General features: G+C 32.1%; 4 protein-coding genes across 4 annotated transcripts; 3 read left to right on the top strand and 1 right to left on the bottom strand.

Moving 5' to 3' along the window:
- The first annotated feature begins 826 nt into the window (after positions 1-826).
- On the top strand, positions 827-3,605 carry LOC102598712 (endo-1,4-beta-xylanase A-like). Its single transcript, XM_015308206.1, has 7 exons — positions 827-893; positions 987-1,033; positions 1,296-1,521; positions 1,593-1,768; positions 1,956-2,054; positions 2,293-3,072; positions 3,246-3,605. The coding sequence occupies exons 1-7, from the start codon at positions 827-829 to the stop codon at positions 3,603-3,605; spliced, it is 1,755 nt and encodes a 584-aa protein (XP_015163692.1).
- A 1,666-nt stretch (positions 3,606-5,271) lies between these two features.
- Positions 5,272-7,587, top strand: LOC107060361 (uncharacterized). The gene is made up of 6 exons (XM_015308205.1): positions 5,272-5,349; positions 5,472-5,694; positions 5,808-5,974; positions 6,086-6,184; positions 6,285-7,064; positions 7,152-7,587. The coding sequence occupies exons 1-6, from the start codon at positions 5,272-5,274 to the stop codon at positions 7,512-7,514; spliced, it is 1,710 nt and encodes a 569-aa protein (XP_015163691.1). The 3' UTR covers positions 7,515-7,587.
- Positions 7,588-9,875: 2,288 nt separating this feature from the next.
- Positions 9,876-14,717, top strand: LOC102598373 (endo-1,4-beta-xylanase C-like). The gene is made up of 8 exons (XM_006346450.1): positions 9,876-9,930; positions 10,061-10,107; positions 10,196-10,418; positions 10,541-10,707; positions 10,835-10,933; positions 11,017-11,796; positions 11,887-12,156; positions 14,484-14,717. Exons 1-8 carry the CDS (start codon positions 9,876-9,878, stop codon positions 14,715-14,717), a joined length of 1,875 nt encoding a protein of 624 aa, XP_006346512.1.
- A 3,478-nt stretch (positions 14,718-18,195) lies between these two features.
- Positions 18,196-18,669, bottom strand: LOC107060360 (uncharacterized mitochondrial protein AtMg00810-like). The gene has a single exon (XM_015308204.1). The coding sequence runs from the start codon at positions 18,667-18,669 to the stop codon at positions 18,196-18,198; it is 474 nt and encodes a 157-aa protein (XP_015163690.1).
- Positions 18,670-19,009: the final 340 nt, after the last annotated feature.

Here is a 19,009-nt window from a genome sequence, read left to right as displayed (position 1 = left end):
ACCAAACACATGCTACCTCTTACCATAGAATAACTTCCAAATTACTCCATTATTACTCCTTCCATTTCATATTAATTGAATTGCTCAGACATTTTTCATTTTTCAAATTAACTTAATTGTTCAATTTTCAAGACTATTTTTAGAATGTTCTTTCAATTTTACCCTTCATTAGTTAGTATTGGATTTGACAATGATTAATAAGAGTAAAAATGGAAAGTTATGTCTAATTTATGTTTTAATCTTCTTTTCTTAAAGGGTGTGAAACACCTAAACAATTCAATTAATTTGAAATGGAGGGAGTATGTTATTAGTATCTTAAAGCTTTAAAATAGTAAAAGCTAGACAATGACATTTACTATCAAATTCAAGTTGAAGGTTAACCGTGTTTTCACATATAATTAAATTTAATTATATGTCCAAGATAGACCGCATTTGCATGCAAGTGGCCCAAACAATGAACAAGTTTTGTTTATTTCCTTAATTTGCACAAGCAATTAATTAAGAATCATTAACAGTCAATTACTCTAATATTTGAATTTGATATATAGAAGAATCGAACGTCGTCTTGAAATTCTTTAATTCGTGTCAAACATAATATATTGACTTGGAATCTTTACGTACTAATGATACAATTAGCTAGCTGTATTAAATAATTTTTACCTATTAATTTAACACGTACCAAACTTTGCAGGTTTTCCCTATAAATATGCATGCATTGATCATAGCTTAGTCCAACAACTCGCAATAATAATCCCTACAATTTTTTAAAAAAAAAATCGCATGTATACATTAGCATTGTTGTGATCGAAACGGTGAATTTGTAGCCATGGAAACTGTGAAGATGGAATATTTTCTACCTTGGCTGATGATATTTTTTCTTGTTTGTTATTCAGGTCTATTATTAAGCCTAGCCTTGTTGATAATTAAACATTAATTTAAAACTTTTGATATGAATATCAACTTTCACTTTCTTTCTTTTTTTTTAGGGGTTGAAGTTTATGGTGAAGACTACAGTTATAGTTTCACATATGAGGTAAAACGCTTCCCCAACATATGCAATCTTTATATACTACTAATATTTTAATTATGAACCTGGAAGATTTGAATTCCAGAATTTCTATATACGATTACAAATTACATAAAATAGTATATATAAGACTATACTATGTTACTGTAATTTTACTACTTGTAATAATATTGACGCCAACAAAAATAAAACTTGTTGTAATAGGTAACTCGCTCGATTAATATGTTTTATAAATATTAATACAAAATTACCATGCATATGCTTCCAGTGTTTGGCAGATCCCCTTAGTGCTCAATACAATGGAGGAATAGTTGTGAATCCAAACTTCAATGAGGGACTCAATGGCTGGAGAAAATCTGGATTTGCAAATATGGCCACTAGGATGTCCAACAATACAAATAACACTTTCATTGTGGCTACTAACAGAAAAGAACCCCTTCATGGTCTTACCCAAAAATATTTCTTGAAAAAAGATACTTACTACGTCACTTCAGGTACTACGATTTAATTTTTTACTTACTCAATTAATTTTAACTCGCCCAATTTACACTCGTATAATTTGCAGCTTGGGTGCAAGTGAGCCATGGAGATGGAATTATAGATGCTCATCTGGCTCTAGCATTCAGAGGACCATTTGGAATTCAACGTACTGGATGGGCTATTGCTCGTTCTGGCTGCTGGTCTATGCTAAAAGGTGGCTTAATACTAACTACTTCAGCTCATGTGGACTTATATCTTGAGGTAAGTTGTTTTACCTTTTATATTAAAATATAGACATAATACATAAATGTACTCTTTAACTTACCTCAGTTAACATCCTATGCCCCCAAACTTGTATAAATTGTTGAACAAGTTATGTATGATACATATTTCCTAGTTATACTAATTCAACTTTTGTTTAATTATTTTCACTTGTATCTATTTCTAGGCGAACAATACCGCTATTGAATTATGGGCAGATAGTATATCAGTAAAACCATTTTCCCAAGAGGAATGGAAATTTCATCAACATCAAAGTATAGAGAAGGTAAATGACTTGAGTAAAATTTTACATGTACGAGACCGTGCCGTGCTAGCTAGCACCCAGTGAAATCCCACTAGGTGGGGTCTGGGGAGGTACGAGACCGTGTTGAATTGAAATTAAATGCTCAATCAACACATTTACTCTGGGGTGGACCTAGCTTAGAACTAATGAATTCACGTGAACTCAATAACTTTTGTCCAATGTATATGTAATAAAAAAAATAGCTAATAATATGTTGCAGGTACGTAAAGCTAAAGTGAAAATCCAAGCAGTGGATTCTCAAGGCCAACCATTACCAAACGCAACGGTCTCCCTGGCACAACAAAGGAACAATTTCCCATTTGGCAATGCAATAAGCCAACATATCCTCAACAACAAAGCCTATCAAGATTGGTTTACATCACGATTCAAGTACACGGTTTTCGAGAATGAAATGAAATGGTATGCCAACGAGAAAATCCAGGGCAAACAGGACTACAACATGGCGGATGCCATGCTCAGTTTTGTCCAAAAACATAACATTCAAGTCCGCGGCCACAACATTTTCTGGAACAACCCCATGAGCATGCCCTCGTGGACGCGTTCTCTTTCACCAGCACAACTCTCCTCAGCTGCATCCAAAAGGATAAATTCGGTGATGAATCAATACTTAGGCCAACTTATTCACTGGGATGTTGTGAACGAAAACGTCCACTTTTCGTTTTTAGAGAATATACTCGGAAAAAATGCGTCTGCTATTTATTACAAGAAGGCTAATGAAATCGATAGCAAGGCAATTCCATTCTTGAATGATTTCAATACAATTGAACATGAATTTGATGGAACTTCAAATCCAGCAAAGTACTTGGAAAAAATTCGAGATCTTCGATCCCACGGTTATAATGGGCCGTTGGGAATTGGGGTGCAGGGGCATTTTGTCAAACCAAATTTACCTTATATAAGATCTTCTCTTGATATGCTTGCTTCAGCTGGATTGCCAATTTGGATCACTGAGTTAGATGTTGCAAACACCACCAATCAGGTAATCTTCAAGTCTTTTACATAAATAGCAGATTAAATTCACTATTTACTTTTTCAAGCCGATATACATAGATTATATATACATATATCTAATTTAAGTTATTTCAACATAATAATAATAATAATTCAGTCACTATACGTGAAATTAACCTGACGAACTTTCAAATTGGACAGGAGGTATATTTGGAAGAGATCATAAGGGAGGTTCATGCACATCCAGGAGTGAAAGGAATAATGATATGGGCACCATGGGGTCCTAAAGGATGTTACAGAATGTGTTTGACTGATAATAATTTCAAGAATTTGCCTACTGGAGATATTGTTGACAAGATTATTAAAGAATGGAGTCATCAAGGTTTTTCTGGTACTACTAATGAAAATGGCATTTTTGAAACTTCACTTTTTCATGGAGAATATCAAGTTGAAATCAAGCATCATGAAAAACAAACATATGCCTCCATGGCTCAGAAAGTTAAGGTGGCAGCACAAAAGGATGGAACAAGGGAAAATTCACATTACACAATTTTTGTTTGACACTAATTCTGATTAATTACTCCTAATTATGTATTGCATAATTATAATTAGGAATTAAATTTGATCAAATATGTTCTTTATATATCCGTGTAGCTCTAAAATATACTGTTATTAGTTTCTAGTTTATTTTTGTTAAATTTTATTTGAAATAAGGATTTTTTGGTCCAATTAAATAATAATAGAAGTATGATCGAACCAAATTGTTAATCGAGGACAAATCAGAAAAGAAACATATATTGGAATCTAGAAACACTTGATAGGCAAAGAAGAATGAATTAGAAAAAATTGAAAAGAAGCTAGCGACCCTAGATTTTGATTTTGATTTTTTTATTACATTATTTTTTTTAGAAAAATTGATTGGATGAAGTTTGAATTGAAGTTAAAGATGTGTTTTGGACATAGTTTTTGAGTACATATTTAACATTTTAAAAAATATGATTTATATTTTATATCAATAAGTTCTAAAAATTATCAAGAATACTTAATCGTACCAAATAAATATACTTGATAATCCCAAATTATGCAGAACCTTTATGGACAACGTTCATTATTATTATCACAAATTATAATCATGTACAAATAAGCTCGACACAAAGTTATTATTCAAATAATGAACTTGACAATATACTATCCTAAATTATAATATGATTTTAATAACAACAATTCAATAAATTACAATAATTACAAAGATCCATCAATGAAAACAAATAAATAACAACAATTGTAGTAACTAAAATTTGGATAAATTTTAAAATAGACCAACACTTGTATCGTGAACCAAAAAGAGGTCTGATTTGGAATTTAAATTTTTTAAAAAAAATTGAAAAAAAAAATTATGGCCAAGGTTGTGGAACTAAATATAGATATGCCTTAAACAATCCATTCCATTTATTGTTTCGATTAAGAAAAATATTTAAGGTTCTCCATTTCCTCGAGAGTTGGAGTCACGATAATATATAGTAATTGGTCAAAAGTAAAAATCATACATGTATACAAAAACTAATTTTAAAATAAGAATTGAAAATCTTTGACTTTGAATCTCCAAAAAAAGAAATATAATTGATTTTCATTCCCAATCAATTATATTTAAGCCTAATAAACTAATTCGAAAATATGCCTCAGTAAGAATTGAAAATCTTTGATTTAGAATTTCCAAAAAAGGAAATATAATTGATTTTCATTCTTAATCAATTTAAACCTTGTAAACTTTTACACTATAAATAGTACTGATGTTGAACACTTCATGCATATCATTACTTGCATTTTAACACCATCTCAAGGTAAATGTAATTTATTAGTAATTCTTAGTTCCCAAGGAGAGGAGCAGTACAAGGAATTTATTTACTCAACTGATGTTTACATCAAAATTTCCCTATCATTTTTTGTGATTTATATAATTGTTATATTTAGATATTAAATTACACTATTTTTCTCCTCATAGCAATTATCTATTTGTAAATGCAGATTATTTGCTATGGATATCATGAAAAGAGAAGTTCTAGTTCTAGTGTCATATTATTTACTACTTGCTTCAACAGGTTTGTATCTCTTTTTTTTTCATTAAAGGGTGTTTGGTAGGGAGAAAAATAGTTTATGAAAAATATTTTCTATTTTTTATACATTTTTTTGGTCAAAACAAATTCCTTCATAATAAAAAAATTGAGACATGTTAATTTATGACTCTATTGTTATATGTTTGACAGAAGTTTATGCGAGAGATTATGACTACAGTTATACGGCCGAGGTATATCTTTTTCTTTTTTTTTTGGCTTTAAGTCATTTACAAGAATAAAAAATTTATTTAATATTTTGTCTTGTTGATTAGCTAATTAATTACTCTATCATTTGTCATGGTTATGTTTGTAGTGTTTGGAAAGACCTCTTAAACCTCAATATAATGGAGGGATAGTGGTAAATCCAGAATTTAATGATGGATTAACTGGATGGACCCTTTTTGGGGATGCTAAAATTGAACACAACGTTGCAAATGATGGAAATAAATTCATCGTCGCCTCAAAGAGAAAAGGACCATATCATGGTTTCTCACAAGAGTTTCAATTGGAAAAAGACAAGTTCTATGTGATTTCTGGTACTAACTTCAACAATTATAACGTGAATTATATATACATATATTATATATTCGTCTGATTATTTTTTGCTTAAGCATTGATGAATGACTATTGAGATATATTTAATCTCTAGGATGGCTACAAGTGAATCATGGTGATGATGCCAATGTAGCAGTCATATTCAAGACACAAAGTGGTTTTCAACATGCTGCTTGGGGGATTGCTAAATCTGGTTGTTGGTCTATGTTTAAGGGTGGCTTAGTTGTAAATGCTTCTGGCCCTGCCCAACTCTATTTTGAGGTAAAAAATAATTAGTTACCAATTATCATTAATCATACATAATAATAAACTTGATTACATGAATATCGTTAATTATTTAACCTCCATCTTTTCTTTTTTTCTTTTTCCCAGACCAATAATGCTGAAATTGACATATGGATAGACAGTATTTCAGTACAATCATTTAGCCAAGAAGAGTGGACATCTCATCAAACTCAAACCATTGAAAAGGTACAAAATAGAACTTTAAAAAATTTGTTACTCTTATGGTTTCCTCTCTCTATATATACAAATATATATGTTCGATTTCATTTCTTGTAATATTATGTAGGTACGCAAAAGCAAAGTGGCAATCCAAGTGGTTGACTCACAAGGCAAGGCTTTACCTAATGCGACAATCTCTTTGTTTCAAGGAAGAGCCAATTTCCCATTTGGTGTTGCAATGAACAAAAACATTCTTAATAACAATGCTTACCAAAATTGGTTCTTCTCGAGATTCAAGTACACAGTATTTGAAGATGAAATGAAATGGTACAGTACTGAAAATTCTCAAGGCAAAGTAGACTACTCAACTTCTGATGCAATGGTCAATTTATGCAAGAGTAAAGGTGTTAGTATCCGAGGCCAAAATGTTCTTTGGGACGACCAAAAATTTCAGCCAAATTGGGTCCCTGCATTGTCTCCACAACAACTCTCCGTTGCTGCTGGAAAAAGAGTTGCATCAATTGTTACGAAATATAAAGGCCAACTTCTTCATTGGGATGTTATGAACGAAAATCTTCACTTCAAATTCTTCGAGAGTAAACTTGGTGCAAATGCATCTGCTACCTTCTATCGTCTGGCATCGCAATTTGACAATAAAACACCTCTGTTTTTAAACGAATATAATACAATAGAAGTGCCAAGTGACGGACAATCATCACCAGCTAATTATCTTAATATGATAAAACAACTCAGAACAGGAGGATACACAGGTCCTCTTGGAATTGGATTAGAAGGACATTTTGGTGCTCCGACCATAGCTTATATTAGGGCCGGACTCGATACACTTGCTTCTGCAAAATTGCCCATGTGGATCACTGAGTTGGATGTTAGACCAGAGCAAAATCAGGTAAATTAATTCATTAACGTCGATGAATACAATATATTTTCCATAATAGTTGTAACAATTATTTATTTTTTCTTTTGACATCAAAAGGCACAAGTGTTAGATCAAGTTATAAAGGAGATAGTTGGACACCCAGCAGTTCAAGGGTTAATAATTTGGTCAGCATGGAAACCAACTGGATGTTTCAGAATGTGTTTAACTGATAACAATTTCAAAAATCTACCGACTGGAGATGTTGTGGACAAAGCTCGTGCAACATTATCACATGAGGGTTTGATTGGGACTACAAATGCCGAGGGTTATTTCGAGACTTCACTGTTCCATGGAGATTATAAAGCCATTGTTACTCATCCTTCCATGGTGGATTCATCCTTTCACCACAATTTGACAGTTACGCCCACAGCTGAAAGTGATGAGAAATTATCATTGAGTTACAAATTTACTGCTGCATAAGACTATTATAGGCCATAGAGATTATATGTATAGTAAATCTATAAATAATGTTATGATGAATACAAAAGTTGAATGAAAGAACGACTCTTTTTCTATTATTATCAACATGTTAACGCAAACATATTTTGTGATGCCTTTCAAAATATTTTCTAAAATAAGTACTTCATTTATAAGTTATGTAGAGCTCTAATGAAAAAAGTTTGTTTAGGTAATTAGATAAGTATGTATCGGGAGTTTCCTTCCCCTTCTTGTGGTATCAATAAAAAGTAAAAATTAACTTTAAAAACTAAATAAGTATAATAAAATTAATTAAATAAATAATTTTATGTAAGAGTTTGGTCAGTTGAATATATATTGACCATTGTTTAGCCTATCTCAACTCGGGCCATATAAGCGCAAGTAAAAATTAATATATATCAATTCACTTATTTTTTAACTCGAATTATTTTGACTTATCTAAATTTAATTCAACTCGTTTATTTGATTTATGCTTCAAACTCTCAATACTAAACACTTCAGGTAATTGAGGTTAGTTATATATATGTTACTCTTTCATTAAAAGTATAAAGAATTTTTTAATAAATTGTGATGGCTAGCTAGTTGTCCTAATTCAACTTGTTTAATCATTTTCACTTATTTGTATTTATATAGTATAGGCCAACAATACATCTAGCCAATAGCCATTGAATTATGGGCATACAACATATCAGTAAAACCATTTTCTCAAGAGGCTAAAAGTGACAATTTCATCAAATATCAAAGCACTGAAAAGGTAAATAAATAGAAATATATATCTCTTTGATACAAGATCCTGATCTATTCCTAAATAAAATAATTGGTTTACAATTACATCACGATTCAAGAACGAAATGAAATTGTATGATCGACGAGCATTAAGCCCAAAATAACTTCTAAAAATTTTTAGTGTTCGAATAAATTAATAAAAAGCTTTTTAATATTTATTTTAAATTAAAAAGACAAAAATAATTCAATAGTAAAAAGTTGTAAGTCTATCCAAACGGGCTCTGAACCTCTGAGTCATAAGCTATAATGTCATTCAAAATTTTAAATAGGCTTTTAGTACTAGCGTGATATGTGGCCAATATAAATAAAAATATATATGAATTAAAGTAGCAAATATGTATAGATATTTTATAGAATAAGGTATTTAGAACAATTTATTATGTAGCAAAAATATATTTTGGCAATGATATTCAAAATTTAAGAGGTGATCTCGCCTGATAAAAAATAAAATCATTCTTAAAAAATATATAATATTTCGCATTTGCTAAGAAATTTAAATTCACCTTATGAAACATTTGAATAGTTTTAAAATTTAGTTACCAGAAATAAAATATTCAAACGTAACATCTTATCCAATTAATTCCCTAATCCTCCTCATATCTAATTGATTCCTTTATCTATTATCTAATCAATTCCCTAATATTTAGTAATTTCCATACAAGTAACTAATTTAAAATATATTTTTATAGAATAAGTACTAGTACACGTGCGGCCGATATAAATAAATTTAAATATTTAATCATAACAAATTTTATGAATTAAAGTAGCAAATATGGTTAGATATTTTATAGAATAAGGTATTTGGAATAATTCATTATGTAGCAAAAATATATTTTAACAGTGATTTTGAATTTCATAAATAATATTACCTACTAAAGAAGAAAACCATTCTTAACAAATATAATATATTTCGTAATTGCTAAAAAATTCAGTTTAGCATATCAAACATTTGAATATATTATTTTTAATTTAATTACCAGGAAATTAAACAAAATATTCAAACTCAGTCTCTTATCTAATTAAATTCCTATTCTTCCTCCTATCGAGTTAATTCCCCATTCTCTTACATCTAATCAATTCCCTAATCCTTGTTTGATTTGCCTAAAATATTTTCCGTTTTTGTCATTCAAAATCAATTTTAAGCCTAGTTTTACACTATAAATAGTGTTGATGTTGAACATTTCAATAATATCATTACTTACATTTTAACACTGTAGGTTAAAATAATTCTTAGTTCTCTAGATTATTTTCTTTGTTTGGAGGGGAGTGGTAGAGGGAATTTTTTTTATTCAACTGATGGTTTATATCAAAACTTTTCTAATGATTTTTTTAATCATTATATCTGATTAAATTGTTAGATTTAGCATAGATATGAAAAGGAATGTTGTAATACTTTGTAACTTCAATCTCAGTTTGAAAAGTCGTTCTTCCTTTCTTGCGATCTTACATATACTAAATTTCGCATCATACATTTCTTTTATTTTTTTCATAATATATATAACAGAATTATATAGTAATTGTGTATTTGAAAATGCAGATTATTTTTCCATGGACACCATGAAACGAGAGTGTGTAGTTCTTGTGTTATGTTGTTTGCTGCTCATCTCGATAGGTTTGTATAATAACTTTTAAAAAAAAAAAAAAAAAAATTTCATATATGATTGATTAAATATTTTGAATTTTTTTTCTCTAGAACAATAAGTTTGTATTATCTTATGACTTTATTTTTATATGTTTGACAGGTTTTGAAGTCCATGCGCTAGATTATGACTATAGTTTTTCAGCTGAGGCATAGTTTCTTACTATTAACTTTTTTCTCTTGTTGCTTAGCTTATTAATTACTAATCATTTTTCATGGTTCTTAATTTGTGTTTCAGTGTTTGAAAAATCCTCTTAAACCTCAATATAATGGAGGGATCGTGACAAATCCAGAATTTAATGATGGATTAAATGGATGGGCCGTTTTGGGAGTCGCTAAAATTGAGAACAATGTTTCAAGCGATGGAAATAAATTCATCGTTGCCTCAGAGAGGAAAGGACCGTATCATGGTTTTTCACAAGAGTTTCAATTGGACAAAGACAAGCTCTATGCAGTTTCTGGTACAAATATATCAATTTTCGACTTATATATAATATATTAATCGTTGTTCACTTATAATATATAATATAAGTGAACGACGATTTAGATTTATTTTTTCTAATATATTATGTTTAATTTTAAGGATGGGTACAAGTGAACCACGGTGATGATGCCACTGTAGCAGTCATATTTAAGACACGAGGTGGTTTTCAACATGCTGCTTGGGCTAATGCTAAATCTGGCTGTTGGTCTATGTTCAAGGGTGGCTTAGTTGTCAATGCTTCTGGTCCTGCTCAACTCTATTTTGAGGTGATGAAATTTATTTCCCTCATTGATCAAATCTATTTGACTAGTTACCATTTTTGTTGTTGCTTTGTGTTTATCATATGAATAACATAATCAATAACGATCTTTTCAATCTTTTTCCTTTTCTCAGACTAATAATACAGCAGTTGACATATGGATAGACAATATTTCAGTACAACCATTTAGCCAAGAAGAGTGGACGTCCCATCAAGCTCAAACCATTGAAAAGGTACCTTTCGCCTAAATATTGCTCATATTCAATCTCATTTCGTCTAAAAAAACCTAGACTAATTTTAGTGTAATATTATGTAGGTACGCAAAAGCAAAGTGGCAATTCAAGTGGTTGACTCGCAAGGCAAGCCTTTACCTAATGCGACAATCTCTTTGATACAAGGAAGAGCCAATTTCCCATTTGGTTGTGCAATCAACAAAAACATTCTTAACAACAATGCTTATCAAAATTGGTTCTTCTCGAGATTCAAGTACACAGTATTTGAGGATGAAATGAAATGGTATAGTACTGAAAACTCTCAAGGCAAAGTAGACTACTCAACTTCTGATGCAATGGTCAATTTATGCAAGAGCAAAGGTGTCAGCATCCGAGGCCATAATATACTTTGGGATGACCCAAAATTTCAGCCAAATTGGGTCCCTTCACTATCCCCACAACAACTCTCTGTTGCTGCTGGAAGAAGAGTTGGTTCAGTCGTGGCGAAATATAGAGGCCAAGTTATTCATTGGGATGTTATGAATGAAAATCTTCACTTCAATTTCTTTGAGAGTAAACTTGGTGCAAGTGCATCGGCTACCTTTTATCGTTTGGCTGCACAATTTGATAATAAAACACCTCTGTTCTTGAATGAGTTTAATACGATAGAAGATCAACGCGATGGAGCTTCATCACCAGCCAATTATCTTAATAAGATTAGACAAATAAGAGCAGGAGGGTATAGAGGTTCTCTTGGAATTGGATTGGAAGGACATTTTGTTACTCCTAACCAGGCTTATATTAGGTCCGCAATCGATACACTTGCTTCTGCAAAATTACCCATTTGGATCACTGAGTTGGATGTCCAAAGCAGTCCAAATCAGGTACTCATATTCTATATATCATATAAAGTTAAATCGAATCAAAGTTCTTAATCATAATTATTCTAACATCTTATTTTTTTGACACTGAAGGCGCAATTCTTGGATCAAATTATAAAGGAGGTAGTTGGACACCCAGCTGTTCAAGGGTTACTAATTTGGTCAGCATGGACACCAAATGGATGTTACAAAATGTGTTTGACTGATAACAACTTCAAAAATCTAGCTACTGGAGATGTTGTTGACAAAATTCGTGTGTCATTAACGCATGAGGATTTGGTTGGGACTACAAATGGTGAGGGTTACTTCGAGACTTCACTTTTCCATGGAGATTACAAAGCTATTATTACTCATCCTACGATGGTAGTTTCGTCCTTTCACCATAATTTGACAGTGATGCCTACTACATCTAAAAGTAGCAGCGAAAGAGTGTTCAGTTACAAATTCATGGCTGCTTGAGTCAAACATGCCATAGGGATTATGTGTAGTAATCTACTAGTTTTTTTTTATTGTGTTGCATTTCAGTGTTTTATTTTATCATAAATGAAAGTCAGGTTGGACGAACAAATTACTTGTTTTCTATTACTACTATCAACATACTTTTCACATTACTTTTTAGTTGTCATGTTGCGCTAGATATTCAAAAACTATACGGAAAGTATTACAACTTGCAGCCTTCTCCATATCAAATATAATGAAATACATCTTAAAATGTTGGTCAAAATTTATATTGTTTGACTCTGAAAATTGAAAACTATGACAACTAAAATGGAATGAAGGGATATTAATTAACGAAAGTTACTAACTCCTTAAACTTAATTTAAAACGTATGAAAAAATGTAATACAATATATCCCTAAATTATTGATGAGGTTTAGGTCCTTGTAATATTTAAATTTTGAGTATTTTAGGATTATATCAAATTCGATAAATTTGTGAAGATTCATTGTTTAAAGGATTAAAAGTGCACTTACAAATTAATCAAAAGGTTAAATAAGGATACCCAAAAATCACAACTACAAAAAAAATAGAATATATCAATTTTTGATGGACCAAAAATGCTTATGACAATGAAAAGTATCAATTGCAACCTTTTATAAACTTGTTGAATGGAGGCATGAATCCATTCATATCACTACTCAATTTGTTCTCTATTTAATGTGACCTTTTTTTCCGTTTTAGTTTGTTTAAAAAAAGCTATGACTCATTTTTTATATTTATAGTTATAAATAATATACTTTAGCGATAAGGGTCTGAAAAATATCCCAACTTTAGTCGGATTTGCTGTTGCGATACTAAACTTTCACAAGGACCTATTACCTCCCTAGACTATTTAATACCATATTTTTTACCCCTTGAACTATTTAATAGTGTATTTTAAAGGTATATATGTACCCACGTGGACACATTACTATTTATAATTTTGCATTATTTTTTATGTCCACGTGGGCAAATATATATGTTTAAAATACGGTATTAAATAGTCTGGGGAGGTAATAGGTCCTCATAAAAGTTTAGTATCGCAACAACAAATTCGACCAAAGTTGGAGTATTTTTCAGACCCTTATCCCTATACTTTACTTAATCAAACTTCACCACTAGGGGTGTCAATAGGCGGGTTGGGTTGAAATTGAAGATATTAAAATGAATTGAAATAGAAATCGGGTTGGGTCTTAACCCACCCAAGTTTACTTTGGGCTCAAATGGGTTGGGTTCAAATGGGCTAAAAAATGGGTTGGGTCTTGACCCGCCCAATTTTGATCCGATTAAATCTCAATAATTTTAACATAGTGATATTTAACTTTTATAATCACAATTCAAATTTTAACTCAAGATTTTTTTTTTTCTAAAGTAACAAATAGATAGATAAATCTTAAAAGATGTTAAATAGATAATAATTTATACCTTTAATATAGTAACATATCTTAGTAAAGAGTTTTAAAATGAGTTGAAATTGGAGATTGAATTGGGCTTAATTGAGGATTCTCTTAAAACGGGTTAGGCTTGCATGGGTTGAGATTGAATCTAATTCAAATTATCTTGAGCCCAACCCTTTAAATTCTGGGCGGGTTACCTATGTTTGGGTTCATTTTTGACACCCCTATTCACCACATATTTTGGAAGGCAAAAGGGTCTGATAGACCCTTATACTTGGGTCAGATTGTAAACTGGACCCTTTTACTCATAACTTTGTCAACTAGACACTTAAACTCAATGAAACACAATATTTTAAACCCTTCTAACCATTGACCAAACTTATGTGGCAATAAAATTGATGAGTTGGAAAAGTGCGTGATTTACACGCGAATTAAGAGCGTGAACGGCTAGAAATACACATATAATCAGAAATTTTATTTAAAAAAGGAAAAATTAAAATATTCCTTTCCTCTTCTAATTTTCTGTAAATAAAAATAATTAGGTCCACCGCCCGGTAGATTTCTCATTGTAAAAATTACTCAGTGAAACCAAAGAAGAAAATTTTTTCTCATTCAACAGAAATGGTTATATGAAATCAAAAAGAAATAAATCTTCAAATCCATTTCTGATTTATTTGTCTTCGAATTGAGAACGGGTTACATTATTTTGAGCTTTTAATTTGAAAATTCAAACTGGAAACTTCTCTCTAAAATTGAAAACTCGAATCTCAAGACTATACGGGCTGAATCGAGGAACCTGATAACTCGGTTTCAGATCGAAACGACCGAGCTGAAGAACTCGATATTGGACTCGTATCTTGGGTTGTTACAGAAAGATGACAAGAACGTATTGATTGCAGTAGCTCAAAAAATTGTTCTGATACTAGTCCATTTACTTGATTTCAACTCTTCGCCGGAGATGAACGAGATAAATATCATCGCCATTGCTAAAGGATGGGAGATGGGTTTGGATTTGGTTGGGGGAGGCGCTGGAGGTGAGATCACATGAGAAAGGGGATGGGGAATTTTTAAATGCTATTATTATTTTTTTATATTTATTTTCTGACGTGTCACTAAGAAATGACGTGTATTTGGTTGTGTTTACACGCATCCTAGAGAAAAGGGTTTAAAGTAATTGGAAAACAAAAAGTTATACTAGTTATTTTTGGCAAAGTAAATATGTAACAGGAATCCTAATAAAAGTCAAAAAGTGCTTTATTTTTTTTTTTGTTTTTGGCTAAACATATACACGTTTGACATGAGCAAGGAATTAATAAAAAACATACGTTTCCCTAGAGCTAGTTATACTAGGAAACAACTAGTATATGAATTGAGTTATTATATAAAGAGAGGGATGTATCAATTGGCTTGTTACTTCTGATTAAAACAAGTCAAAAAGATTATCATGGAGACGAACTACTATTCATCTGTCTGGGCTGAAGAGGAGGACAAAAAATATTTGTCATCAATCACTTCCAAGGAACAAATTGATGTTAACAAAAAGGGAAGATATTGCTTGGCTCGTTGGGACGATTGGGGTTTTTTCATTGACATATGTGAATCTTTTGTTTGGCACTTCATATGTCATACCAAAATCATGCTCCCTTATTATTATCACTGCAATGACTGGATAAGAGAGGTGCGCAAGTGTGTTGTTTCCCCTTCAACGCATGAATATTTTCCCTACGACGATCAATACTTATGCAACGTCTCCCTATTCTTTCACCAAGAACCGTATTGTCTAATTACTGGTCCTCCTTATTATAAAAAGTGGGTAAAGGTAAAACTGTATGATGATAACAGGTTGATCGACGCAGTCACCTTCTGCAGTGGTGAAAAAATATGCACTCTGTTTCAGGAAGGGAAACTAGGCATAATACAAATGATCCCTGAAATAACTAAAACTACTTGTCTGTCTCCTGTCACAACATTCAGGGCACCCATAGATGCCACTGCTATGCATCGAAGCATACACTTGGTTTCGTGGCAAGACCAATTGTTTCTAGTTCAACAAAAATCGGATCACCTTCTATCTTTGAGGTTTGGGAGGTCGACTTTGAAACTAATCAATTCAACAGAGTACTCAATTTGGAAGGATTTATTATTTTTCTAAGTGGACGATTCTCTGCTGCAACTTCTTCATCTCTACCTCAAGAAAATAACAATGTCTATTTCACAGAGGGCAATGATCACCGCACTTTATATGCCTTTCACATTGGCGAACAAAGCTTGTCAACCACTAAGCAATTTCGTGTCCACCGTCCTCCCAATTCGGTTCCTCCTCTATTCGCCAGGTAATTTAGATACTTGTTTAATTTCATTGTCTATTTTAAAAGTTTGTTCAGAACATTTAATTTTGATAACTTATTTAGGTCAAGAAGGCCTAAAATTCAACATAACACTAGTACTAATACTAGAAGCGACAAGTTGAAAAAGCGTCCATCCCGTATTAATAGTAAGCGTCCGCCTGTAGACAGCAACATTTGCATCCATCTTTCTCGAGACCTTCAAAGGGAAATTTCTCGCTATCTAATTTCTCAAGAAGCATACATGAATTTTCGCTTGGTGTGTAAATTATGGAGATCCGTTGCTCCTCCACTACGTTGGAAAGTGGTTGTTGATGATGATGATGATGCGGCTCCTTCTTATCATCAAGACTCCATGTGGCTTTTATCTCTAAACCAAAACGATGGTTTGTGCACCTTCTATAATCCCTTTAGAAATTTCAACGGTTATATGAGAAACAACGATTTAGTAGGGTGTGAAATTCGATATGCAAAAGATGGATGGCTTCTTGTGTCTAAGGGAAAGTCTCTCTTCTTACTTGAGCCTTCGCCTTCGCCTTCGCCTTCTGGGAAGCAAATAATCCATCTCCCACAAAAAACAGATGAATATTTCTGTGACATTATGTCATTCTCAGCTTCTCCAACTAATTCTTCTGCCTGGGTAATCTTTGGTATAGCTTTATTAAACTTGTTTCAAGTTAGGATTTCATATTTGAGACAAGGGGATGATAAATGGACTACTATCACAAGGGACAGTGAGGTGCCATTCATACTTTCATCTTCTAGTCCGGTCTACTTTGGTGAAGAATTTTGTGTCATCAGCCAATACGGTGGTAATGTTGGTGTATTTGGCTTCCTTAAAGACGGAACCCCTTACTGGGTTATCCATCAACTTTCTGAACTATATTCACCTCCTATTCCTATTTCTGATGCTTGCCGTTTGTTTTTAGTTCAACAAGATCAAAATGTGCTACATTCCGTGGTTGTGACACCTCAACATGATGTTCATGTTTATGAACTAGATTTTGGAGGGAACGTTATAGTCAAATTAGTAAAAGAAGTAAAAAATTGGCTTTTTTTCACTAGCGAAGCCTCATCTATGGCTGTTTGTGGCATGAACGTAAATGTGGATAATGCAGTTTTCCTCCCCACTTTCAACACTTGTAACGACTATACCTACTACTCTTTGGAAGATGTCACTTTCAAAGTATTGAAAGACAATTGTACGGATAAAACGCAACAGAAAGAGCTTTTAAATCGTGTTTGGATCCGCTGTGAACTGACAGAGAATTGATTTTTCTACTCTCTCTTATGTATTGTAGTGGTTTTGTTTCTTGATCTTTCTACCCTCTCTTATATATTTCTTTCTTTTTTGTTGAAGTGAATGAATTAGTCTTACTTAGAAGGATAATTTGCTTAATTAGCTTTTTAAGTTTCTTTCTTTACTGGTTATGGGTTTGTTGATTAAAATTTCTTTCAAATGTTTGTCAGATAGAATATAGAGTAAAAAGAAAGTTAGTTAAAGTTCGTCGCTTTATATTTAGCTTGCTTTGTGATTGAGATCATAATTTGAAATTTTAAAATCTCAAAAAAAAATATAATTTGGGATTTCAATCTTTTTTTTTTAAATGTAAAACTTGACCCAAATAGTGTTTGCTTCACTCCATCGATAACCACCATCAAGTAGTACCACATCTTCATCAATCTTTTATTACTACTATCTAGAAAACACAGGCTTAATTAGGCTTCTACGACATTTTTATCTTTACAGAATTGAAAGAAAAAGAGGGATTGAATAAGCTATGAAAGCTTCAGTAACCTTCATCATCCATCAAATCAAAGTGGAGAAGAAGGCATAATATCAATGAAGCAGGGAAAAAACTGTTATTCCCATTGATCGATTGTTCAACTGAATGTATCAATACAAGGTCCTATATACATGCTATTTATGCCAATTACTAACTTCTATTGTAGCTGGTGCCAGCTGTAGCTTGTAACTAACTACTCTAACTGTACTCACAGAATAACTAACTGACTAACTAACTTATATTTAACACCCTTCCACAAGTATATCTTTCAATCCCAGCTTGGACAAAAAATAACAATGTTGCTGCTTCCCAAGGCTCATAGTGAGTAGATCAGCAAGCTGTTCTTTAGTGGGAATATGTTGAGTCTTGATCATACCCTGCACTATCTTGTCTCTCACAAATGACAGTCTATGTCTATGTGTTTAGTCTTTTCATGAAATATTGGATTGTGAGCTATCTGAATGGCAGCCTTGTTGTCACATTGAAGATGCATTGGCTGATGATTGCTTATCCCAAGCTCTTTAAACAGCCCTGTCAACCATGTTAATTCAGCTACCACTGATGCCATGCTTCTAAACTCTGCCTCAGCGGAACTTCTAGAGATGGTGTCTTGTTTCTTTGACTTCCAAGAAATCAAGGCACCTCCAAACTTAACTAGGTAACCTGTAACAGACTTTCTGGTTTGAAGACATCCTGCCCAATCTGAGTCACACAAGGCCTCCAAGGTACTAGATGATTCAGCTGGCATTAGTAGGCCAAGTCCTAGTGCCCCCTTAATATACCTGACAACCCTCAAGGCAGCTTCCATATGAGAGTGTTTTGGTTTGTGCAAACTTTGAACCACAAAAGCAATATCTACTCTTGTCATAGTGAGATATATTCATATGCATTTGTTATAAGAAAATTATATTGTATATTTTTTATTTTAATTTATTTTTTAAAATTACTATTTTTCTCAAATTAGTATTATTTATCAATTTAAAAATTATAAACCAATTAAATGTAATAAGAATCCTAACAAAATTAGGAAGTAGCTTATTTTTAGCAAAACAAGTACCGCCATGTCGAAGGAGTATTATTTTGGCAATGGAAAAAAAACAGCCTTTTTTTGAAAAATAAAAAATTCATTAAAACTGCCTTTATTTTTGGAAAACAAAAAGTTATACTAGTTAAGTTTGGCAAAGTAAATATGTAATAGGAATCCTAAT

This window comes from Solanum tuberosum, unplaced genomic scaffold (assembly GCF_000226075.1).
Source record: "Solanum tuberosum cultivar DM 1-3 516 R44 unplaced genomic scaffold, SolTub_3.0 scf00073, whole genome shotgun sequence".
In the NCBI taxonomy this organism is placed as follows: Eukaryota; Viridiplantae; Streptophyta; class Magnoliopsida; order Solanales; family Solanaceae; genus Solanum; species Solanum tuberosum.
The sequence above is the reverse complement of the archived record's forward strand: the minus strand, read 5'-3'. Positions and strand labels throughout refer to the sequence as shown.

Excerpts from the sequence above, each read along its gene's own strand:
- LOC102598712 (XM_015308206.1), top strand. The coding sequence starts at position 827 with ATGGAAACTGTGAAGATGGAATATTTTCTACCTTGGCTGATGATATTT. Across the intron at positions 894-986 it reads TTTTCTTGTTTGTTATTCAG|GGGTTGAAGTTTATGGTGAA; the intron begins GTCTATTATTAA and ends CTTTTTTTTTAG. Across the intron at positions 2,055-2,292 it reads AACATCAAAGTATAGAGAAG|GTACGTAAAGCTAAAGTGAA; the intron begins GTAAATGACTTG and ends AATATGTTGCAG.
- LOC107060361 (XM_015308205.1), top strand. The coding sequence starts at position 5,272 with ATGTTAATTTATGACTCTATTGTTATATGTTTGACAGAAGTTTATGCG. Across the intron at positions 5,975-6,085 it reads CTGCCCAACTCTATTTTGAG|ACCAATAATGCTGAAATTGA; the intron begins GTAAAAAATAAT and ends TCTTTTTCCCAG. Across the intron at positions 7,065-7,151 it reads TTAGACCAGAGCAAAATCAG|GCACAAGTGTTAGATCAAGT; the intron begins GTAAATTAATTC and ends TGACATCAAAAG.
- LOC102598373 (XM_006346450.1), top strand. The coding sequence starts at position 9,876 with ATGAAACGAGAGTGTGTAGTTCTTGTGTTATGTTGTTTGCTGCTCATC. Across the intron at positions 10,708-10,834 it reads CTGCTCAACTCTATTTTGAG|ACTAATAATACAGCAGTTGA; the intron begins GTGATGAAATTT and ends TCCTTTTCTCAG. Across the intron at positions 10,934-11,016 it reads AAGCTCAAACCATTGAAAAG|GTACGCAAAAGCAAAGTGGC; the intron begins GTACCTTTCGCC and ends AATATTATGTAG.
- LOC107060360 (XM_015308204.1), bottom strand. The coding sequence starts at position 18,669 with ATGACAAGAGTAGATATTGCTTTTGTGGTTCAAAGTTTGCACAAACCA.